The sequence below is a fragment of the Cimex lectularius genome, unplaced genomic scaffold, assembly GCF_000648675.2.
Source record: "Cimex lectularius strain Harlan isolate CLEC.00 unplaced genomic scaffold, Clec_2.1 scaffold71, whole genome shotgun sequence".
Taxonomy (NCBI): Eukaryota; Metazoa; Arthropoda; class Insecta; order Hemiptera; family Cimicidae; genus Cimex; species Cimex lectularius.
In genome coordinates, this window is record NW_019392655.1 from 435,895 (window position 1) to 462,146 (window position 26,252).

Here is a 26,252-nt window from a genome sequence, read left to right on the forward strand (position 1 = left end):
AGTGTTGTTTATTTCATTACCCACTCTTGTCTTAAAGGTGTTATATATTTTTGTAATTTAGTTTTCTCCAATCACCCTGGCCTGCCTATCCTCCTTGATTAGTCATTCGACATCTTCAGTGGTGTGTACTTCATTACACCCCTTGTTTTAAAAGTGCTAGGACCGTATTTGTACGGTTTAATCTTCTCCAATCACCCTCGCCTGCTTATCCCGCTGCTTTGGCATTTCGCCATCTTCAGTGGTTTGCATTTCATCACCACCTCTTGTTTAACAGTTATAGCACTCATTTGTCTAACTTCATTATTTCCAATCAACCTACCCTGCTTATCATGCTCTTTTGGTATGTAAGAAGTGTTTTAGCTGTTCCACATCTTCAGTGGTGTGTACTTCATCACCACCTCTTGTATAACAGTTATAGCACTTATTTTTCTAACTTGATTATTTCCAATCAATCTACCCTGCTTATCATCGCTCTTTTGGTCTCTAAGAAGTGTTTTAGCTCTTCCCCATCTTCAGTGGTGTGTACTTCATTTACGCCTTTTGTTTTAAAAGAGCTAGGAATATGTTTGTGTAGTTTAATCTTCTCTTAGTTATAAGAGAAGATAAGCACATAAGATAAGCAGCAATTTGGTCTGCTTATCCCGCAGTTTTGCCACTTGATCATCTTCAGTGGTGTATTTCATCAGTACCGCTTGTATAACAGTTATAGCATTTTATTTTCTAACTTGATTATTTCCAATCAACCTGCCCTTCTTATCATCGCTCTTTTGGTCTCTAAGAAGTGTTTTAGCTCTTCCCCATCATCAGTGGTGTTTACTTCATTAACACCTTTTGTTTTTAAAGAGCTAGGAATATATTTGTGTATTTAATCTTCTCTTATAACTTTGGTCAGCTTATCCCGCAGTTTTGCCACTTGGTCATCTTCAGTGGTGAGCTTTCATTATCCACTCTTGTCTTAAAGGTGATAGCAATATATTTTTGTAGTTTAATTTTCTCCAATCACCCTGGCCAGCTTATCCTCCTTGTTTTGCAATTCGCCATCTCCAGTGGTGTGTATTTTATCACCACCTTCCCTGCCCTGCTTATCATCGTTCTTTTGGTCTGTAAGAAGTGTTTTAGCTCTTCGCAATTTTTATTGGTGTGTATTTCATTAACACCTCTTGTTTAACAGTTATAGCATTTATTTTTCTAACTTGATTATTTCCAATCAACCTGCCCTTCTTATCATCGTTCTTTTGGTCTCTAAGAAGTGTTTTAGTTCTTCCCCATCATCATTAACACCTCTTGTTTTAAAAGTGCTAGAAACATACTTGTACATTAATCTTCACCAATCACCCTCGCCTGCTTATCCTTGCTGCTTTGGCACTTCGTCATCTCAAATAGTGGGCATTTCATTATCACATCTTTTCGTAAAAGTGATATGTAAATATTTTTGTAGTTCCGTCTCTTCCAATCGACCTGGCGTGCTTACCATCCCTCTTTTCGTCTGTCACAATTGTTTTGACGTTTGATCGTTATCCGTAGTGGCTGTCAGGATTTACTTGTTCTTACAATTATCAGAATAATTTTTTACTAGATCGTTTCCAATCACAATGGTCTGCTTATTCTCTCTAGTTTTATCCTCTGTTGATAAACCCGCTGCTGACGATGTCGGATAGACAAAACACTCAGGATAGGTGGACCCAAATGACCGTAAATGTCCAAGCTGTTTTTAATATAGCTCAAAATTCTCATATTTGCTTACCGAATTTGTTTTGGTCCAAAAAATCTCATAAAATAAAAATGATATATTCAAAAATGAATTTTTTTTAAAATATGTAAACCGTTAATGAAACTACAGCGAATTTTCCGGATTGCTCTTGATCTTCTTTAATCATCTCAGTTTAATGTATCGAATTCGACCAGACGGCAGAAAACAAGCATCTAATGAGAAAAGTAGAATATAATAAATTTTACCGAATTGACAGTAGCAGAATTGTAGTAATTTATTGCACATTTAAAACGCGAGAAATTCGCAGTAAAGAGCATAGAAATTAATCGCTTTTGGTTTAGTCTTTTATACTTTTGATCCAGCTAAGTTGTTAATCGAATTCAGCTGTGGTGAAAAATTATTAATGCTCTCGACCAGACTTTAGCCGAATACAGCCCATTCTGTGGAAATAGCGAGGGCGTAAATTTTAGATTTATGTTGTTCCCCCTCACTCCCGCACAGCTCAAAATGAACTCATGGTGAATTCAGTGCCTGACAAAAAACAGCTTTCGTCTTAACGATTCAACGAAATGGCAAAATTTATTTAATAATAATTGAAATCGCAGATAATCGTCAAAGTGGCTATCAGGTTTTATTTACCCTTTTTTCTCTAATGGGTAAATCTGACAACTATAAATAAATCTCTCAACTGACAACTAAATAAAAATTGGGCTAAATTTAAAAATGTGTGACCTTAGATTTTAATGGTACCATAATGATCACGGGTAAGGATCCTCTGACTCTATCACTACTGATGAAGGAGGCGATGGTGTTGCTAACCGGATGGTGTGGTGACAAAGGTCTTTCGATAAATCCTACTAAACTGGAACTGATAATGTTCATCAATAGGCAATTTTAAAAACCCAATATGTCAGGGTATTGAATTAAAATTAAAGGATTCAATCAAATTCCTTGGGATAACGCTAGAGGAAACTTGATTGGAAAGGCCATATTAAAAATATACATAGGAAAGGCACTATATCCATGGTGCAGAGTAGGAGAATCGTTGGTAGAACATGGGGTATTAAACCATGGGTGGCCAAATGGATATACACCGCGATCATACTACCAAGATTTCTATTTGCAGCCCTANCAGGACTCGTGAGCCGACCAGGTCCCGGACCTTTTAGGGATGGGGTACGGGCCTACCCAGGCTTTTAACCCCTCGAGTCCTGGTCGCCCGCCCTGCATAATATATATATAGATTTTAATTTTTTTTTTTACAGAAAAATATTTTTGTTCTAAATTCAATTCAGGAGGATTAAGGCTGAAACCTTTTACCACATTAATCTCCCATGATATCATAGACATTCTGTCCTCGAAGTAGTGGGCTCGGTTTCTCCCGAAAGAAAATAAATTTGATAAATGTTTATTTCAATAGTTTCAATTTAAAAATAAGCGTAATAAAATAACAATAAACGAATTGGGAAAGGGTGGATATAATTGATATCGTCAACCTCTTATTGAGTTCGACGTGCCTTAGTTTTGACAAAGGGCAAAAAGCTCTTGCGCCAGGGCCAGAAAACTTAACTGTCAAGTGCCTTTCCCTAGAGTGTTAAGGAACTCAGCTGAATTGAAAAGCACTCCGCCCTATGAATTGACTGAACGAATACAAGAAGGGACTGGAAATTTCACTTTTTTTCAGAAATATTTTGCCACTTGGTCATTTTCAGTGTTGGGTATTTCATTATCCACTCTCGTCTTAGTACTGATAGCAAGGTATTTTTGTAGTTTAATCTTCTGTTATAACTTTGTTCTGCTTATCCCGCAGTTTTGCCACTTGGTCATCTTCAGTGGTTTGTATTTCATTATCCACGCTCGTCTTAAAAGTGATAGCAACGTATTTTTGTAGTTTAATCTCCTCTTATAACTTTGGTCTGCTTATGCCGCAGTTTTGCTACTTGGTCATCTTCAGAAGTGACTATTTCTTATACCCTCTCGTCTTAAAAGTGATAGCAACACATTTTTGTAGTTTAATCTTCTCTTATAACTTTGGTCTGCTTATCCCGCAGTTCTGGCAATTCGTTAACTTCAGAGGTGTATAGTTCAACTCTTGCCTTAAGAGTGATAGTCTCACAAAGTACTATGAAATGAACTATTTTCTTGACTTATTTACAATTCAGTTAGTCAATGTTCACGAAACTTATCAAACCAGTCCAAATTCCCAGCAACTGCCATCTCTAAATCTTAAAAGTTAATCCGTAATTTCGAAGATGCAAAGATCTTATCGTACATTAGGTTTTGGTGCCGTTCTTTTACCACACCCTGCAGCAGGTATTGTGGAAAGAGGTTGCTCTGGTATCTTCCTAGGCATATCCCCAACTTCCGATCAGATGTGGCACTGTAAAAACGTAAGAAGAGTACTCATAACCTTATCATGTAGTCCTTATTCCTTACCTGTTATATTAAAAAAAAATGGAGTCCCCCAAGGAAGTATTCTTGTCCCGATCCTATTTACAATGTACACTGTCGACAGTCCTACATTCCCAAACATTCATCTCCAACTTTACCGGCATTTGATCCTTATATCCCATTTCTCAGTAAGCTCCTTTCTGTAAAGACAACTCTGTTAGAAGAGTGGGGGAAATGACAAAAGGCCCTTTCAGACATTGAGGACAACAAAATTACCCTTGTTTGGGAACTAGGAGGTCGATAAATTGGCAAAGGAAAATTTGATGAGGAGGCTATCGTCCCTTGAACCCTTTTGCGATGGTATTCAATGGCAAATTGCAAAGAACATAGATCAATCAAACAATAGATTAAGAATAAGTCAATCTATAAATTCCAGGCAGAGGAGTGTGAGGTTCATCAACGGCCCATCGTAGAAACGGCAAAGTACTAAACCTAGAACATGTTAGGACTAGAATTATAGGACTGCCGACTCCGCAGGAGTTGTTGAAAGAAGTCTGTGCAGACATTTCTAGGAAGAAGAAGAAACAGCGGAACATGTCTTCGGTTGGTGCGAAAGCTGGCTCAGATTCCCACTTTTGGGAGAGGAAAAGCCATGACCTGAAAGGGATTTAACAAAAATCCTTAAAGCTTAACGAAGAGCTATAGATAATAATGAAGAGTGCCTAGAAGTCGACATTTGCTGACTTCTTTAACCTTAATCTTACTCCCACACGAAGAAATTCACTGCACCAGTCACTACGGATAAATGACGTCTTGTGACCTACTGCTAAATAGTACGATGCCTGAGACAGTACACTGATACAGACCATGGAATCCACACACAAACACACACACACACGCCTGAAACTACAAGACATTAACCTCCATTACAAACTCTTGCTGAAACTATTCGAGCAACGATCCCATTCAAAAGAATCTCACCCGTTCATCACTTGTAAGGAGATTGGGGCTCAACCAAACATCCAAATTCATCTCGTATCCTCTTTTTCCCTAAGAAAAATTCTGAATGCTCCCTTGTACAATAAAACTCTCCAAATTTTCTCCATATTCCGGTTTTTCCTAACTAACCCTACATGGAAATCCTCCACGTCGTATGAACAGACGATGACCTAGGGATTTGGTTCAGTAATTTATGTTTGCGAGTAGTATGAAGGTGATGGGGAGTTCTTTTTACGTCTTTGTTAACTTCTACTGAATTTCACCTTCAACGCTTTAAAATAAACCTTTAATCGTTTGGTAAATAAAGGCCGGCTAGTTTGTTACAGGCAATGTGGAAAAAAACGAGTGATGTGAAAAACCCATATTATTTACTCGGTTGCAACCGCTTAGGGTTATCTATCTTCGCAGTCGGAAATCTTAGTTTTCAAAATGTTAGAGCCATTTCTACCAAAATAAATTAAATAAAAACCCGAACGAAAATTTAAATAAACTTAATAAAAACAGCTTAAATTTTGTTCGTTACTTTTTGTCAAATCTACGTACACAGGGACTGCTTACCGTTTTGGTCGAAACAAGCCAGTCAAGTCATCTCATTCAGCCAAACAGGTCACCCGTAAGTGATAAGCGCGGATGTTCGATATATTTGCCTTCCTGAGATTATAGGCAATTATAGGCTGACAATCGTTCAGCGATAACGTATTTTGAATATTGAAGAGCCAGTTGAGCAAATTATTAAGAATGTACATCGATGCAAACTTAAATATCGCAACAGCTTTTAATATTTGGCAGATTCCAAGCAAATATAAATATGACTGTACAAACCCTTATAAATACTTATAAACGTAATGAGCATAATATTCTTCCATAGGGTCACCCTCCTGCACAGCCGTGACATACCGCCTTCCGCATCAAAATCATATTTTCCCAGCTGGCTGGCTGTCAGACAAAATAGATATCTTCCGAGAATGTATTCCTAGCCTTTTTATTTCTCTGGCACATTGTTCAATCGCTATGATTTCAGACTGGAAAACTGTACCATACTTGCCTAGGTTTACCGTCAGTTCGGTCTTGGAGTTCATCCCAAAGGCCCCAGCTCCTGTACCCTTGTAGGTTTTGGAGCCGTCAGTATATCAGTAGGAATTTGCCTTTAGAGGTGTTCCTTTGGCCCGTTCTGGTATCAGTATTATGTACTTCTTGGTGAAGTTGTATTTTGGAGTGGTGGCATCAATTGGCATACCTAGAATGGCATCTCCCTGGGCATGTAAACGTGCTTGCATTTATTGTCGGTGATACCATACACGTTCGGAGGGGCTTGATTGACTACTACCAGCGTCTTCAAGTTGTCTCCGGTTTAGAACTTCGGAAAGCAACTCCCCTTGGCTATTCAGTGGGGTTCAAGGCCACACCGTGACATCCGTTTTCGGTTGCGATCCTGTGATGCCAGTGCAACACTAACAACTCCGAACCCGCCCGCGACCTCTTGGAATATACTTCAGAGATACCTTAGGGGAGGAAGCAGGGACATTAATGCACCTACTACCAAACTGTGGTGACATACTTGGTCTTAGGAGAAAGTACTTTGAGGTGTATAACCGTATAAGAACTGAAGCCTTTGTTAATCTTTTTTTTATGAACTAGGAGTCGCCGGTGTGCTACAGGAACATAAGGGTGCTTTCGAAAGGCACAGTATATTACACCTGTCTTAGGTAAGGCAAGGATGACTCGAACTGGACAACCGAGCCAATTCCGTCCTGGGTCCTTCTTGGTACTCAACTGGGACGATCTCGCCGTCTTAGCCAAGTGGTCTACCCCACAATACCATTGGCAATGTTCCTCGCGTTGCAGTATTTACTCCCCAAAATACTTCTGTGGCAGCATCAAAGTGAGGGACTCGCTCAGGCTGTCCTTTGATTTAGGAAAAAACGTCAACGAGGGGAATACCGTGCAGTGACCGTTATGGTCTTCGCAGCTACCCTTTATTTAAACACTTCCAGCGAGGCCACTTCATAATCTCTCCCGCCGCATTGTAGTGTTTACATGACGGAATTGTATGCAATTTGGTACACGCTTTGGTTAATTTGAAACGAACGATCTCAGGCTTATCAGCACCGACTCGAACTACTGCAGTTCATGACAAGTTCTCGTGGATCCTTTAGTCGTGCTTTCGTCGGAAAGATAGTGAACTGTGTTTCCTACTCCTGTGAGAGGAAAATCCAAGGCCTGAAAGATACACAAAGAGCGTTTAACAAAGCATTGGGACTTGTTAAAAGCTTTAAGTTAACGAATAGAGATAATGAAGGAGATGAACAATAGACCAGTATCGGCCGCGGTGCTTAAGATCGTAATGAGGCCTCTTAATAACTTTGAGGACAGGTTTCCCTATTTAGATTAGGATGAAAAAGACCAATTGTCGAAATTCCTTTACAAACTACCTGATTATCTTTGACAAATAAAGTAAAGCTGATTACTTTGGAAACTAGGAATTAAACAACCTTGAAATATCACTAACAAAGGAAAATACATACTGATGAAAACATGAGGAATATTTCCTTTCAATACATTGTAAAGTATTTAATGTAAAATTCAGCTAGGATAAATAATTGTTTTTTGTTCTCATGAGTCTAAGCTGTTTGATGGCATCTAACGTAATTGTATGATAACAGTATAGTTATACGCCTTGAGGATTGTATAGCAACATTGTTTTTGGGATCTTCCAATAATTTAGTTAGCTTACACTAGGTAAATAACCCATACCAATCCAGCACTTGTAAGATTCTAAAGTTTACCTTGTTAATTCCGGCAAACCGTGTTTATTCATTTATAACAAGGAAAATATGGTAAATAAATAAAATGTTTTCCGTTTATTTGTCTAGATAAGATAAATGTGGCAAAATTATTAGGGTTGAATTCACATTAGAATATACTGACTTACGTGGTAATTTTTCAAAGTAAAGTTTTCAAAAGAATAAACAAATATTTTGAACAAAATAATTGTAAGCGGCTTACTAAACGTTTTACAGGCTGAAAAGTAGAACGTTCGAGTTAATATAGTTCGTTTTAATGAGAGGGATTTCATTGCACGCTCTTGGGTGAGAGAGTACAAATGTATTAAAATTAAATTAATAAATTTAAACAAGACGGACAGAAAAAATTTGTTTTAGATTTTTAATTACATTTTAATATCGTGTATTTCTTCCTCTTACCTTAATTACATCTTGAACACTCATCGACATACTTTCTACCAGTCTGGAAATGTCTCTTTGCTGGAGGTTAGCCCATTATTCACGAAAAGTCCTTTCAAGATCGTGGATTTTATCAGGAAATGATGAACGTGTTCTTATTCGTCTTTCGAGGTTATCCCATAAATGTTCGGTTGGGTTCAAGTCTGGCCAGGCTAAGTCCCTGATGTTAAGCTGTTGAAGGTACGTTTGTACTATGCAAGTGGCGTGAGGGACGGGCATTATCATGCATTAGAATAGGATCGCTGATTTCATCAAGGATAGGCAACTCCTGATGTTCCAAAATTTCATCCACGCAGCGAGTGGCCGTCAAAGACCCTTCACGAACAACTACTTCATTCAAATTCCCGCCCACACCATCACTGAGCCACGTTGAAAAGGTCTGGGAAAATTACAAGCTTCGTACCTTTCATTTCGCCTTCTCCACACTCTTTCAATCCCATCTGGAGATCATAGAGCAAATCTACCCTCATCTGTAAAAAGGACAGCAGACCAATCGGCTGTGTTCGAGCCGTGCACTCTGTGTGTTCTGGTCAATTCTGGTCCTCTCATGGGGCGAAATGCCATCAGTCCATACTGATTTAATCTTCTTCGACCAGTGCGTTCAGAAATTTGGACACCTTGAAATTCCTGGAGCTGATGACTCGATTGAACAGTAAGGTGCCGGTTTCGCATACTTCGCAAAGTCAAAGAAAGGTCATCCTATGTTCCTAATACCCTAGGGCTTTCTGTGGTAAGACCCAGTTTCTCAAAAACGTCTAACGACGTCTCGCAGAGATTCGTAGGGAAATCCGACGGCAATAGCCGCATACCTGCTGGAACGTCAGTCATCAATAAGTGCCACACTACGCCCATCATCCTCAGCACTAAGTGGCATTTTTAAGTTTAAAAATTGAAATTAAAAAGACAAAGATGAAAATTAAAGTTTATTGCTTCAGAATTCAAATGAAACTGAATAAACATTTTAAATTCCGTAAAAATTAAACAATGAGACAAATTAAGGGCAGAATTTTCTTTCATCGAGAAAATGAAAAAAAAAATCGGGTGGAATATTTTGCCTGTCAGTGTAGTATCGGTTAGTTGATTTATCACTGATATCAAAGGTCAATTATATTTTTTTTTAAATACCCTCTTTTCCTACACTTTTTTTATTGTATCATAATAAAACAAATTCTTTCAAAATTGTTTTTAAAAAAGTCACTCCTCGTTAGATTTTTAATTCTTTTGGTCCTAGTACTTTCTCCTCCCTCTAAACCCAAACCCTTCACTCCATCAGAGGTCAAATTTATCATCAATCACCTCCCAGTAAAAAAAAATCCTATAATTTTTCTTCCTACCATTTACAACTCAGTCCTTAGAACTACCTATTTCACATAAAACGCAATCAAAAACTTCAAAAAACCCTATTATTTCTTTATCGCCCACCTCCTCCTCGGTTTGCTGCCATTAATTGGCTAAGTCGTATAAAACCCCCTCTTGGAACGCTTACTTACCATCCCTGAAAGCTCTATTGTCATTTAATCCTATCAATTCGGGTTCAAGTGTCATCATTCAACCACAGTGCCACAGGGTGGTAGATCCATCCATGACCTCATCTTAAAATCCTACTTGTCCCGTAATTACTTACAAGTACTTGCATCCACTGTACAAAAGCGGGCGTTCCGCAAAGCAGCATCCATAGTCCCATTCTCAATTTATTACACACTGCAGACATTCCTAACCATCCGATACTATGCTTCTAACAAAATCAGGAGATAACGCCTTTCAACAAAACCGGACATGGTCGCCTTCAGAAACATCCAGGAAATTCACGCAATAGAACTCGGTACTTAAAGGTGGTACACTCCTCCACCTTTAAGGAAACATGGTCTGGGAATGCCAAGCATATCATGAATGAGCAGATCCGAACATATCTTATGTGTCACGGAACTAGAACAGCCTCTTCGGAAAAGAAGAAGAAGAAAAATAACTTTATTCTGGGACTGGTGTCCCCTAAGAATAATTTACATGAAATAAATAAAGGAAGTTCCTTCTATGAAGTTAAAAGTAAAAAAAAAAGATAGAAATCTTGACACAATGTATACCAGTAAGGCAGGACAGAAGAAAAAAATTACAAGAATATTAAACAAAAATAACAAATGTTAACCTGAGGTCTCTGCTTGGAGGGAGAGGAGGAGATTATACAGGTGGGATTTAAAGGAGGAAAAGGATGCAGCGTGCCGAATAGAAAGGGGAAGGGAGTTCCAGAGTTTAGGGACTCGGATCAGAAAGGATCTTTCGAAGGTATGGGTTATATGTTGCGGAAGGATAAGGTCGATTGGGGATGAACGTGTCTTACGAGTGAGATGTGAGGAATTGAATTGGAGGGATTGGATGATGTAAGGAGGACGACGAGTGTGGATGGACTGGAAAAGAAAGCAACCTAGGAAAGGAGGGGAATAGCCAGGAAAGCTGGGAATACAACCCCGACACCCGGGATCCCCGTGGGGTGTCGTACACAAATCTTACGCAACAATTCATAATACGCTTCAATCGCGCGTTCTCCCCCTCCGAGAGATCACCGTATGCCAAACAGCTATAATCGAAGAAGGGAAGTATAAGGGAAGATACAAGGAGTTTGAGGGTGGAGAAAGGTAAGAGGACCCAGGACCGACGAAACAGGCTGAGGGAGGCAATGGAATGGCGGGAAATTTGGGAAATGTGAGAATGCCAGGAAAGGTTTTGGTCAAAGACTACTCCTAGGTTTTTAACCGAAGAGCAGAAGGGGATGTGATGGTTATTTAGCATGAGAGGTGGGATGCTGGGGAGGGAATTGAGGAGTTGCCCAGACCCGATAATTATGGCGGTGGATTTGGACGGATTGAGGACTAGGGAATTTTTATGGGCCCATTCGTTGATGGAGTTTAGGTCTTTTTGGATCTTGAGAGTGGCCGAGTGAAAATCGGAAGAGTGGAAGGATATGTATATTTGGGAGTCATCGGCATATAGGTGATAGTTACAGGACTGGATGGAGTCGGGCAGATCATTGATATAAATGGAAAAAAGGATAGGAGAGATGCTAGAGCCTTGGGGCACCCCAGATTTTAGAGGGAGGAAGGAGGAGGTAAGGCCATTGGGAAGGGAGACAGCTTGGTGGCGATTGGTAAGGAGTGGAACCAACGGATGGTGCTGGCGGAGAAGGAAAAAGATTCGAGTTTAGAGAGGAGAGAAGAGTGAGGGACAGAATCGAAGGCTTTAGAAAAATCAAGAAGGACAAGTATAGTAACTTTCCGTTGGTCCATTGCAAAGTGGAGGTCACTGGTAATTTTTATTAGTGCTGATTGGGTGGAATAACCTTGGCGGAAGCCAGATTGGAGGGGGTTGAGAAGATGGGACTGTTCAAGGTGCCTGGAGACTTGTGCTTGGACTAATCTTTCTAGGGGCTTGGACAGGTTTGAGAGGATGGAAATCGTACGATAATCTGTAGGGGAGGATGGGTTGGGGGTTTTATTGACAGGGTGGACAAGAGCTTTTTGCCAGGCTGTCGGAAAAACAGTTTTGGAGTGAGTAGTTATAGATGTGAAGTAGAACAGGTAGTAATATTGGGAGGCAGAGTTTAAGAAAATGGATAATGGATGGAAGAAAAGCGTTATTAAATAAAGAAGAACACCCATAAAAGTTTTAAACCTGAAATTTGGTCGTTACAGATCATTTTGGACTTTCTCCTCGCTAGGTTTTTCTATCAGACGAGTCGCTATTTTCAGTATTAGTTCTGACTGAAGGTGACACAATGAGGCTAGGCAGGTCAGGATGATCAGTCCATGCAGTAAAACTCTGTCCCTGTATACTTTCAGACATGTAAGCAAAACTAAAGGTCTTAGACTACTTCATCTTCAACTAAAAGCTTTCTCCATGTTGACTATTAGGTACCAGGAACCTACAATTTGGTAGCTTCCTATCATTTCGGTCTGCCGATCCTCACTGTATTGATCAGTATGACATGTTTCGGCAATTCGCCATCTTCGGTGTTGGATCTGTGGCTGGACTGAAGGCGAAACAGTGAGGATAGGCCGACCTAGATGCATATAAATATTCTCAGCCAAGAAGCACTAATGGCCTTTTTTACGACCTTCCTTACCTACTTACCAATCCGAAGGAAGCCAACAAAGCCATATTGTCCCATCGATTTGCTGCCATTATTTGGCAAAATCATTTAAAAATACCTCCTTAAACACCTATATCCTCTGAAGTCCTCCATTAACTGGAGTTCAAGCGACATCACTCTACCACTCAACAGTGCCACAGGGCATATCATCGTAAACTGCTCAGATACTTTCCTAGACGTGAGACTAACCTTCGGTTGAGTGCAGCACCCCGGCTCAAGGGAATCTTTCTATTAATTTATTACCAGGCCGATAGGTATTTTCAAATACAAATCCAAACCTTCTGCACTCCACTACGATAAAGCAGGTGTTCCGCAAGGTAGCATCCTTGGTGTGGGATTCAACAAAACGTTCCAACCTCCAAAGAACCCAGCCTCTCTGGCCCAAAATCCTTCGAAACATTGCCCAAGCACTCTACGTCGTATCCAGAATTACTCTTCATACTTCAAATTCCATTGTCATCGAAACCGCAAAAGTAAAATCAGACTTCTCATTAAAACCCTGGACCCTCATTCCGCCTCATTCATTCCGAACCCTCCCAACCGTCCTCCCTAGTGAGATAGTGAATCGTGTATAATCATTTCTCCGCTCTTAAAACTTTATAGTATAAAATTCATTCTTTCTTTTAGAGTTGTTGTGACGTAATAATAAAAAAATGTTTATAGTTACACACCACAATTTGTTTCAGGGTTGCAGCCAGTCTGGAGGCGAGGATTAGGAAATGATAGATAGGATTGCCAAAAATCCTTTATATGGATTTTCTTCTTCTTGGACAGTGAAGTTCCGCACATAAATGATCTGATGAATAGAAAATCCGAGAGAGGATGAAATAAGGAAGATGGGAAGAGGGATCCTCTTCCGAAGACCTAATAAATGTAAGTATCTTTATTAAATATTACATTAAATTTTAAATATTACATTAAATTTTAAAATATTAAATTAAATTCTTTATTAAATTTTAAACAACTAAGTTACACTTCGCTAAAACCAGCAGAATCGAAATGGCTATTCTCTATCTCAAGGAAGGGAATTAGGAGGCTGGTAGGTATTCTGACGGGCCACTGCCCACTGAGAAGACACCTCTTCGTAATGGGTATCCTACCAGATCCCTTTTGCCGTTTTTGCGAAATAAAAGAAGAAACGGCAAGGCACTCGCAGAGTGTGATAGGTATGCTAGGTCTAGATTTGAAATCTTTGAAGGAGAGGACATCACGAAATCACTCCCCGAGATTAAATGGTCCAAAATTTTGGGGTTTGTGAACATGTCCAAGAGGTTTATGCAGAATACGTGACCCGACCAAGTCCCGGACCTTTTAGGGATGGGGTACGGGTCTACCCAAGCATTTAAACCCTCGGGTCTTGGTCGCCCACCCTGCATAATATATATATATATACATTTCGCTTTCCTAACTAAAAGGAAATAAATTTGAAAGCAACCCAAACAAAATCATATTAGAACCACATAACAAAGATAAATGAAAATATAGTTTCCTCAAGGAAACGAAATACATGTAACTTGCCATAACACTAGATCAAAAGCTCACCAGGAAGAAACAAAGCAAAATAATACAAAAAGCAAAGGCCATAACAAGTTTTGTAATAAAACATCTAAACTTGATAAAGTAATCAAAATTTCCAAATAAACTTAGGTACTAAGATAAAGAATGGGTACGAGAGAAAACACCTCCTTTAAGTCCTTATCTATTGGTACACTGATGGATCTAGAACAAAAGAAGATACAGGGGTAGGAGTATTCGGTCCGGGAACCAAATACTCAGAACCATGGGATAATACACCAGTATCTTCCAAGCTGAGGTCTACGCAATCGAGAAATGTAGTCAATTCAATTTGAATAAAGGATACAAAAACAAGAACATAGCTATCATGTCAGATAGCCAAGCAGTCATCAAAGCACTAAGCTCAAACATTATTAGGTTAAAGATGGTGTTGAACTGCAAAGCCAAATTTAGCATGTTAGGTGTGAGCCTCTGCTGGGTCCCAGGACATGTGGGAGTTCAAGGCAACGAGAAAGCGGACATCCTTGCAACAAAAGTGGGATTGCTCTCCGTGGCCATTTCATTTGTCGCCGGGAATCAAATAGATTACACCATATTTGAAAAATGGCAAAAAGGAGGGAAAATTCAAAAGGTGGGATTGAGATGGGAAGTTGGTGTCCGAGTGGATCGAGGTCACGATAGCTCAAGTGGTAGAGCAGCGGCTATCTAGCCGAAGATCGTGAGTTCGAATCCCGCTCGTGGCACTGTCTTTTTAATCTCAACTAAAACCTTAATTAATTGAAAGATATTAATTGGTCAAGCGGATCACGAATATTGAATTATGAAAAAGCGAGACTTCGCAAAGATTCTAACCAACACTAACTTAAATTACTGCAGTAATGACGAAAAGCCGTACTTGAAACTCCGTGAAAATAAGTTACTGGCAGTAATTATTACGAAATATTGAAAAATAGCGCGAAATGCTTGAGGAACTGAATAATCCGAGGTCCGACAAATAAATTCATTTATTTCATGGCGAATCGAAGCAACTACATTCGATGATTTTTCAACTAAACGACGAATGAGAATCGGAAGTTGACTAAAAACCTAAAGGAGTTATTTTCAAAATTGCCCACCTTAAAGCTCAACTTGCTCCCCTGTGGTACGTAAGCCACACACTGGGAAAACTCGCTTGTTTGGTTAAAAAACACGCGACAGCTAATCGAAGAAGAACCCCAGAAAGTGCTTAACTACGTTAAGCATATGAATAAAGACTAGACTCAATTCGTAATAGATCTAGTAGGTCAATGTGGAAAAAGGGAAACCACAGAAATTATTAACCTATGAAAGGAAAAAATAAGCAAAGAACCGGGGGAAAGTTCTTAACAATGCATATATCTCAAAGAGTGCATATTCTGAATTATGAGATGGAGTAGGGTCAATTTCACAATAGATCTATTAAGTCGCAGTATAAAAAGGGAGACCGTAGACACCAGTGAAGCCGGAAAAAACAAAAACTCTACACTGTTTTCAACAAATGGAGTCTGAAAGTCGATTTTTTAGGCTGCAGGAACAAGCTTTTTAACCGCCTCGCTTTCCCTTTGAAAAGTTCTATTAGCCAAAAGGGGAAAAAACGCTGATGGTGAAGAGAAATTGAGTCATCGCTTGAATGTTAATGGGGCTGTTCTCGTCCAACCTTTAGGGGCCGACTTAATTCTTTTACAATTTAAAATAATTACCATTTCCCTCTTGATAAATTGGCTTTTATTTCTACATCCAAGTTTTATATGGAAAAAAAACTGTAAGAAAATGTTCAAACATTAACACAGCATCAATCGATTGTTGGGTTGATCATTTTTCTCCTCTATTTTTCTTTGGTTTTCCTTGACCTGTCTCAGTTACTGTTTTTATTTTGAACTAATTTTTTATAATAGGTTTCACTGTGAACACTGAATATCTTGGTCTGGATTTGCATTTATGTAGACTCAAATCCGCACATGTACATAAATAAATGTTCAGAGTTGAGCCTAACACTTCTCACATTTCACAGGCAATTCCAGCTTTTGTAATTTACAATAAATTGCTTCGAGAATCACCCACCCCGGGTATTGTCGGTCTGGGGGCAGACCTTGGTCTTACCCTTGGCTCCGGGCGGTGTTAATAGCTAGGTCAATTCATCACCCAACGCATGCAGTTCCAAGATCCAAACCCATTCACATTACCACTCATTCTTAAATCATTACTATTTACCGTTCGTTATGGTGGCGGGGTACTTCAAACTGAATGTCTCCAACACCCCTACACATATATAACCAACCTTACGAGGGTCAGTATTCCGCCATCGGCCTTCTCACACATTCACGCTAATAAATACATTGAATCACAATTCAAGCTAGGGCCACAAAACTATCATTACTACATGCAACAAAACAACCACCTATTATATAACTAACCTAATTGAGGGTCGATGGGTTACTCACTATTCCGCTATAGGCCTTCTCACACATTCACGCTAATAAATACATTGAATCACAATACAAGTTGGGCCACAAAACTATCATTACTATTTGAAATAAAACAATCACCTAATACATAACTAACCTAATTGAGGGTGGATGGGCTGCCAGTATTCCGCCATCGGCCTTCTCACCCATTCACGCTAATAAATACATTGAATCACAATACAAGTTGGGCCACAAAACTATCATTACTATTTGAAATAAAACAATCACCTAATACATAACTAACCTAATTGAGGGTGGATGGGCTGCCAGTATTCCGCCATNACAAATGAGTAATCCTGTAAACGTAAACAGAATATTTTATATAGATTTTTTTTAATGAAAACTTAAAATCCTGCATTATTTTCCGGACAACCCGATATATACAACATAACCATCACCTATTACATAACTAGCCTAATTGAGGGTCGTTGGGTTACGCAGTATTCCGCTATAGGCCTTCTCACACATTCACGCTAATAAATACATTGAATCACAATACAAGCTAGGGCAACAAAACTATCATTACTATATGCAACAAAACCATCACCTATTATACAACTAACCTAATTGAGGGTCGATGTGGTACTCAGTATTCCGCCATAGGCCTTCTCACACTACTTTCACGCTAATATATTCTCTCTCAACACATGCAACGGACACAAAACTATATACAATGCACTCGCTGCCGTGCTCAAGCACAGTTCTCATGCTGAGCGGCATTCCTTTACGCTCTCTATATGGAGCCAACTAAATGTTTGGTTTAGTCACATCTTTGAATTATTTGCTGTGTTCTACTCGTACTAATTCTAACATGGTCGATGATCGAGGGGAACCTTTTAATAATTTCGTTACTTTAAGGGTTGTCAACAGAGATTTGCAAGTCAATGGTTTGTAACCAATTCGTTTCTTATTTGTAAGCACTTATTTTAGTGTTTGTTCCCAAAAACTTGCGAGTAAAGACGGACCCTATAAGTGACCCAAAGGCGGTTCAGCATGAGTTCACCGATTCTCAGACCAACACTCAGCATCATTTCTAATTATGTAAAAGTCTAATAGTTTGAAAATAGGTGTAATATCATAAAGTTCAGTACCATAATCTGTAATCAATCGAATCCAATTTGAAACGAAAGTTTAATAAAAACAAGAAATCTATACTTCCCATTTATCTTGAAGTTGATCTATCGATCGACTATCAACTAGAACAACAAAATTCCACCGATAGCAGTTTCCGTTCAAATGTCAAACGTGAAAACCGATCGAATCGAGGATATTCTTTCCAACCGATCAACTCAGAGTTTTCTTATCGTGAAAGATCACATAAAATTTAACGGCTTGTCGTTTTACATGTAGGTAATTTGATATTTGCATTTATTCAGAATATATGGTATATCGATATAGCGTAAAGAAAGGATGAAGGGACCGACACAACAAAAACTAAATATATCATAGTACATTGTAGTAGTTCTAACGTCTTGGGTGTATTTACGACTTAAGTAGAATAAGCTATAATGTTGGCACATTGATACTTTTCCTTAGGCCTAAAAATTTATGCCTGTATATTTATCAGCCATTCAGGGAAACTTTTCCTTGAGGTCCTTGTCCTCTTCCTAAATGGTGTTCCAAGCCGTTCGAGAGACTTTTCTCCTTCAGCTTCCGGAGGTCTTCTTACTCATCTGTGAAACCACCGCCCTCTTGGCCATCCATAGGTCTACGTGGCACGTGATGTTATTCTTTCCAGGTGGATCATCCAGCTATATTCCCTTTTTTTACAACAACGACTGTCATCTTACTTGGCTTTTTGTACGGGGCTCACGCACCGACACCTAGTGCATTGGATCTATACAAGACTCTCGCACTCATTTGGCGTCCCAGTATGAATGAGAGTGATGAGTACATTACTACGTCTCACTGATGGTTTACCGCGGACGGTAGGTGAGGAACGGTGAAATGAAGTGCCCTCACTTTTACATTACCTCTCCCATTCTTACACGTGGCAGCCCCTGTTAAGTTCTCCCTGGGCGGGGTGGACCTAGTAAAAGGACGCAACACACCTATGCGTCACTTTACCCTATGAAGAGTACCAAATACCGTCTGATGCGGGTGGACCCTCGGCTGTAGAGTGATTGCAACCCGAAGAGGTGGGCCTACGAACCATCTGAACCATGCGTCTCCATAAAAGGGGGAGGCTTGAAGCCAGTAATTGTCCATGGCATCTTCCCTGAATAAATAATGTCGATAATGATGATTAGCAGAGAGTAAATAAGAGTGAGTCTTAATCTTTTGCGTCCTTCATTGCTCCTGAACATCCAGTCCCAAATTTGGTTACAGGGAGGGGGTGTATCCCATAGAGCGACGAAATCGTCGGTGAACGAACGGCGGGTGCGCGATCAGAATCACAGGTGGGTGAACAACCAGATTGTGTCTGAAACGGAGGACGGAGCATGGCCGACTGAACTACGGACGCGAATTTCCAAACCCGTTACTTGCTATTGGGTTTGGGTTTAGAGTGGTTCATTTATGAGACTCCTGATGGATACCAGGTTTTAATGGTGGGCCTGATTAACAGAAAGCTTTATCGAACGACTGGACTCCCCTAAGGGTAGTTAGCATTCCTATTAAATGGAAAGCCAGTGCCGGCCTGTTGTTCGGAAGTCCCTTGTCATAGAGGGTCCGTCTACTCGGGAATGATGGAACAGCCAAATCTTCTGGAGTACACCGAGAGGTTCATACAGAACTTTTTTCAGTCCTTTGAGCTTCTCACTGTGAGCGCTGGTCAGTTGTATCGATTCTGATCATCCCATCGGAATGGGCAAGTGGGGAAGAAATTCGTCCTGATCCTTAAGGGTTTTCTACTTGTGAACCTTCGAGAAGAGCATCATTCTTCCGTAAGTAGAATTGTGTCCCCTCCCACCATGCTGTAAGCAAAGCCACGTACCTCCAGGTGCAGTCGAAAAAGAACTTCATCGCCTGAAAGATGCGACGCCTAAGGGGTAAAAGGGTTTCTTCCCTTTTAAAGGTCCCTCAATTCTCGGTTCTTCTAGCTTCGGCACATTAAATTTTATACTATGGACCCATTGCTTTCCTTTCCTACCCGCTTGGCTTTAGCACAACTGCAAGAGCACCAGACAATACCACCGGCCTTAAAATAGCTCTTTCTACTTTTGCTTTTTTAGATCAATCTTTGTGGCGGATCCTCAGTCTTCTCGTAAAGGTTGCCCCCAAATAATTGAGGCGCTTTTAGTGACCCGGGTCACGCTCTACAGCTCAACACAGGCCCTTCTCAGGGCAACAAACACGACCCTGTTACTAAAAGGTCAGTGCGCATCAGGTTAATGCGGACGTCATCAGCAACAAAAGTAAATTTCGTATACTCAGAACTCTTTTGACCTAGCTGGACGCGAAGATCAATTTGGGCCAATTCTATCTAATTAAGAATAAGTAAAAATGGCGTTTGGTGTCGATGCTTATGGATGAGTGGGAATGTCTCAGACAGGTTTCTGTTGCCTTAACGTCGCAACTATGCCCATAAAATTTTAGTTGTTCGTAGTTCATCCCATCTGCTCAAAATAAAAGGAGAAAATCTCTCCTGTTCATGCTGACTGCTTGTGATTAACTAAGTTTCGACAAGTCGTCGCTACTGCTTCAGCTATGGTTCCGCTTTCCAGGCAACAGCCAATGAGCTTGCACCACGTATACAAGCAGGGGCTCATCCGACGAAATCTGGACTTACCTGAGCGGCAGTGCCCAACTGCTTTTCCAAACATCAATCTTTCTAAGGGCCATGAAAGAACACGTCACTAAAACTGCTTGTACTTGACTTAGATGGACTTAGCATAAGCTTTAATAAACTTATATTCAATTGACTATTTCTTGCTAAACTTGATTTTTCCTGCACCGCGACGTGTGTCTTAAGAGAAGTGAGCGAAGACACAAATCTATGCTTTCTTGTGATTCGCAAGATTCAGGATGAGATTTGGATATGACAAGACGAGTACGCTTATTTTCAGGCAATATAAACTATACCAAAGGCACCGACAAACCCATACCCTCACGATGTTATAAAAGAGACTTGACTTTTCAGAAATCGCTCAGACCATACACTGAAGAAGGCGAGCGTACTGAGCGTAGGGATTTTTTTTAAATATAACACTTCCTATTCTTTTCTAAACAATCTTATATGATACTTCGGCTGAATGTTTTAGTAAGAAAAACTCGATAAAAACCTCATCACCATCGATTTTGTTCCTTGTTAGAACTAGATTAAGGAAAATAGAATTGTGCCTTTCGTGCGTTTCAACTTAGCGATTGGAATTTGTGAAAAGTAGTTCCTTTTACTTACTATTTGCTTCGATAATTAGTGACTTAGTTTGCCGAGGTCAGGCGGAATACGCTTATCTGTAAGAGTGTGGGTTATCTGTGAATCGAGGTCTTTTAAATAAGTTTTATTTTTTATTCGGCTAGTTGAGTGTTTTTTATAATATTCTATTGTACCTCGATCTTATTTTATCGCGAATCTTTTCTTTCTTATTTTGGTTAAATTGATTTTTTTTCTCGTAATTCCTACGTCCTATTTGAAGCTAATGTAGACCATCCCATTATTTGGATAACTGGTCGTTAGAATGTCAGGGACGATCGTCCAAATTTGTGGTTCGTCGATATCTTTCTCTTTGTGGAAATGGCCATCTTTTTCTTGCCCTATTTCTCCCTTTTATTTTTTGTCATTATAGTCTTTACATAAAATACTGATGATTCTTTCTCAGACTGGAAAACGTATGGGCGAGCCCGTCATGGTAGTTGAGAATACCATAATTTATAAATACTGGGTTATACTGTCATTAAGGAATCCTAAAGACAAATGACATTAATCTTATTTACTTTTATATTTACTTTAGGACACACTGAAGAAATATCAAGTTCATTTGTTATACCTTCATTCTATGCGTTAGATGCAGCTTGTACAGATGGTGCATTACTACAGATGGTGTAACAATAATTAAAGATATGATTTATTTTGTTGGTTTATAACCATTTATTGTTAAGGTTTAGATGAAGTAGAACGCCCATAAATGAATAGGACAAGAAGCACAAACTCGAAACTTAGTTTAGAAGATGAATAAAAAACGAGCAAGTAGGTAACACGCGGTCCCGCGGACTTAACGGCTGAAACACCAAACCAAGTTGATGGCACAAAAAGACGAAATTTGGTCATCCGTCGACTCTGTTGCAAGGCTCGGTTACAAATCATTAAAACTTTAGATGTTTTATGATACAAGACTACCACACCTATGACCACTCTAATGTGTTGAAGCTAGTCCTAGTCGGGGGGGCTTATTTTGAATCAAAAACAAAATCTTAGCAAAAAAAAGCCCGACAACACTTAGAAAAATTCAAAACATAAACTATACAAATTATTAAAATTTTAGTTATATGATGGCAGTAACCTAGCTCTAGCTTATGAGCCGATTTTTGAAGTGAAAATGTTTTTGAGGTCATTGTGAAGGGCAATATTGAAAATATGGAACTTAGATGCTGAGGACTTTAAAATAGAAGTACTGTATTACTTGTTGGATAAAGATTGAGAAGAATGTCTTCCCTCTTCTCTGAATTTCCGTGAATTAATATGAGGTCAAATGGCAATAGTTTTGAGATTGAGGTTGTGGTGACTGCAGTTTTTCAGGCACACTCCTAGCAGCTGCTACCATTTTGACAACACACCCGCCTTCCAAACAGCACTCTTGTGTTTAAACAGGAGTTCAGATTCCTCCTCCAACTCCTTGAATGAAACCTATTTTAAAACTGCTTGCTACCATGCGAGAATAACTGAATCGTATGCATGTGCCAGGTGATGTATGTTACATCCTGGATTACCAGATTTCATCCATATTATCACGTTGAGCGACATGGGATCACCTTGCCTTGACCCCACCATTTACCGCAAACTTTCCGTTTTCAGCAGTCATCTGTTCACCTCCGTTCCTTTTAAAATCATTCTCTCCCACATGCAGAAAGAGATTTCTTGATCTATACTGCTTAATTGAAGAGTGGCATTTCCTGGATTCATATAGAGAGCCAGTAGGAATGCCATCTGATTGATCTTGAACATGATGAATCTCTTGTTTCGATTTTTGAAGAAAACAGGTTTTTGAGGTTTTGATTTTGAAAATGTAGTATGGAACATGAACCCCCCTCTGAGGACTTTAAAATGGGATGTATTATATGTTGGATAAAGATAGAGTAGAATGACCCGCAAAAGAATAGTTTATCTGGCCTCTGAATTTTTATGAACTAGCTAGGTTGAGGTTGAGGTGACTGCCTGTGGATTAATAAGTTTCCAGGCACAGTTCTTTTAGCCACTACTACTTTAACAATGTTTCCATTTGCCAAACAGCATTCTTGTATTTAAGCAGTAGCTCATACGGCTTAAACCAGATTCGTTGACAAGTTTTAACAATCAGTAACGGGCAAACTGACGGAAACATGCCTTCTGCACTGGAACAAGTACACAAACATCAGGGAAGGGTTGAGGGTGAAGGTGTTAAAAAAGTGAAGTAATTCCTGTCATACAGAAGGACTTAACATCCAACTACCCATTGGGTGTTGCGGACAAGGGGTTAAACTACTATTCTACTGCTTTCATATTTCTAATTGAAAAGTTCAAGTTGAAACACAGAAGTGCTAATGTGGCAAATAGAGTTGGGCGCTCTAACCATTTGGCCACCGTGGTCCCCTGAGTGAAGGTGGTATTTAATACACTGGTTCTGCTCATTCAGATTGTATTAAAACCAGCATGACTTTTCTGACTTTCAGATTTGTATATATCTATATTATCAGGCTCTAGTTTAGCTTGTGTAATTAAGTTTAATACATTCTTGTAAATACTTCTTTTTTTTCCAGATGACATGGGTAGAGTGTCTGGGCGCGTGTTGCGCGAACGTGCCAACATGTCGTTTTGCATCGTCATCATATTTTTTGCAGTATTTTTTGTGATTGTTCTCACCGAGATATTCCTAATTGACCAAAGCAGCAGATCAAGGAACAGAAGGCCGCATTCACACCAGAAATCAAACTATGAGGATGCTGTAATTATAGCTCAAGTAATATTTTTTCCTGCATGCTTTATTTTTCAGTTCTTCCCACATAATTTTTCTCTTGATCTAATCGGTCGATTACTTGTTCATTTGATTGTAATTTGCAGCATGGTGAGGACTATTTGGTCTATCAGGGGATTGCCGAAGAAGGTAGAGTTGGACTTTTTGCCAGGCCGCAGTATCTTCTTCCAAACCAGTTGTCGCCCTTCAAGCCCAACATTAATGTCAGTATTCCCGCGAAGGATGGAATTTGGCAAACTGTTGTGGGTACAAGGTCAGTCTGATTACCCAGAAAAATATAATAACGCTTTAGATCATGAATAAATAGTTTCAAAATTTCAGGTATAAGTTCTTTGTATTTTCCGCCTACTACGACTGGAGGACTACCAAGTTGATAAGAATAATGGGTGCGACCAAAACAAGAGGTCCAGACCGAGTATGGTGCTTATTCTGGTATAATGCGAGTAATACTACTCATACAGTAACAGGAAAAGTAAAGGTAAAGTTATGAAAAATTTAATAAAGAATAGCAATCTAAATAATTGGTAAATTTCAGGTGATAAGGGAAAACTGGAATTTAAAATACAGTGCGTGCTTCGTTCTATGTCCGATTCAAGGAAACACGACAGTTCCCGATTCTGTTTCAATAATGGGCAGATCTGTTCTCACACCTTCAAATAGACTGATAGTTAACAGGGCGACTGGCAATAAAAAAATTCAGCCCACACCGCCTCCTGATAAAATCGGAATCTGCGTGAAACCTTTGCATTTCGCGTACAACCAGGTCAGAATGACTGCTGTTCTTATGATAGTCATGCGAATAAAATTCTTTCTCTTTCCTAACAGACACTTCAGATGCTGGAGTTCATCGAACTGAACAGTTTGTTGGGGATGGACCACATTACCTTTTACAATGATTCCATCTCTTCGACTACAGACTGTATCCTCAGACATTATATGCGCTTAGGTGGGAACTCATCTTTTCTCTCTCGCTGTCTTTAAATCTAAAAACTTGCCTAAATTATTGCATGTAATTAGTTACATGAATATCAGATACCAGTTGACGTACTATGATAAAAATAACGAATACATCTGCCAGAAATGAAAAGTACCAGTTAAAAACAGATTCTAAAATTAAATGTAATTAGAACAAAACAATGTTAAGCTGAAAAAACATTGTATTTGATAACCTTGTCCAAATCACATACCTTTCAAATTGTCCATTCTGTAAATAATTATTTAATGCTTCAAATATAAATTAAAAAATATGTACAGGACAGTTTTACACCCTTGTTCAGCTTGGAAAAACCTCAGATAGTGAACATATGGCGAGATATCAGTGGTATGTGGTGTGTCCTTGTACTTGTGTACTTGTCCTTGCTGACATGTCTGTGAATACGACCTGGGATGATATGGATCCCTGGTCCTTGCTGACAATGCTGTTTATGCAACATGGGATGGCATGGATTATTTGTCCTTAGTGACAAGTCTGTGAATGTGACCTGGGATGATATGGATCCCTGGTCCTTGCTGACGATGCTGTTTATGCAACATGGGATGGCATGATTACTTTTCCTTGCTGACATGTCTGTGAATGTGACCTGGGATGATATTGACCCTGGTCCTTACTAATGAAGATATGTATATGACTTTCTTTGGCAAGAATTTTTCCCATGAGTGCAGTGTGTCTGTCTCTTATTTACCACACGTGTGGTTCTGAGTTTGAATCCCGGCACAGCCCATAGAATTTTAATTGTCAATAATATATAAAAAGTATTGTAAAGACCCCTCCTCCATGACACCCAACGAGTAGTTGGACATTAAGCCTTCCAGTATGACAAGAATTGTCTTTGGGTTTTAGTAGCCCTAGTTTTAAAATTAAGTAATAGTTGAAACTTTGTCATCAAACATATCAAATGCCACAGTTTTCTTGTTACACAAGGAAAAAAAATGACATGAAAGCAAAACGTGGTGAATGTTTTTTTACCATAAAACGGTGTACGGGGTCGAAGCGAAGGCAGGAAGGGATTGTAAGGGCTTTGTTGAAAAGAGGAGTACTATTTTGAGAAAAGAATGGTGTTGAAACAAAATTTTATAAGAATATAAAAATAAATACAAAATAAGGTCGTTGATGCTGATGGACATCCCTGAAAATTAATGTCCACCTGAGGGATACGGAACAGCAACCCAGAAAATACAAGAATTTATTCATCCTTTGGTAGTAGAAGAGATTTTTTATTGCCACTCAAGTTAGCCAATGAAGTGTCAAAAAGTGCTGTATCGTCCTGCCATTCCCAATCGGCTTCTGCCCCCTTTTTGGCTTTACATGTCGTAAATAAATTTTTATATCCACACCGTCAGTTAAAACTTCAGATTTGATCAAAACTTCAATTATTTGCGTCGAAAATTGCAGAAAACCTGTCTGTTAACTGTTGGTATGATTTTAGGTCGTGTAACGGTTCTTCCTTGGAAGTTGGACATGGCCTCGCAGAGGGAAATAAGAACAGAGGGGTTGTTCGCTGCTCTGAATGACTGCCTGTACCGTAGCATGTATAAATTCAGTTTTGTCGCTTTAATCGATTTAGATGAAATAGTCATGCCCAAACATAATGACACGATACAAGAATTCATTGAGTAAGTTTTTCAATAATTAATTATCAGTAGATGATGGGGTTTGGTCTG

The 26,252-nt window shown here is 39.3% G+C and overlaps 1 protein-coding gene across 3 annotated transcripts in view; it reads left to right on the forward strand.

The window, feature by feature from the left end:
- Positions 1–26,252, forward strand: part of LOC106668281 — a 31,055-nt gene that overhangs the window by 1,778 nt on the left and 3,025 nt on the right. The window contains exons 2-8 of one of the 3 annotated variants that reach the window (XM_024224622.1): positions 13,171–13,357; positions 23,377–23,561; positions 23,678–23,844; positions 23,913–24,069; positions 24,127–24,354; positions 24,417–24,537; positions 26,018–26,204. In XM_024224622.1, coding sequence (XP_024080390.1) covers positions 13,321–13,357; positions 23,377–23,561; positions 23,678–23,844; positions 23,913–24,069; positions 24,127–24,354; positions 24,417–24,537; positions 26,018–26,204 — 1,082 coding nt within the window. In that variant the 5' untranslated portion in view covers positions 13,171–13,320. Of the gene's footprint in view, positions 1–13,170; positions 13,358–21,476; positions 21,611–23,376; positions 23,577–23,677; positions 23,845–23,912; positions 24,070–24,126; positions 24,355–24,416; positions 24,538–26,017; positions 26,205–26,252 lie in introns of those variants that run through there. The other 2 variants (XM_014396887.2, XM_014396888.2) reach the window with 2 other exon arrangements.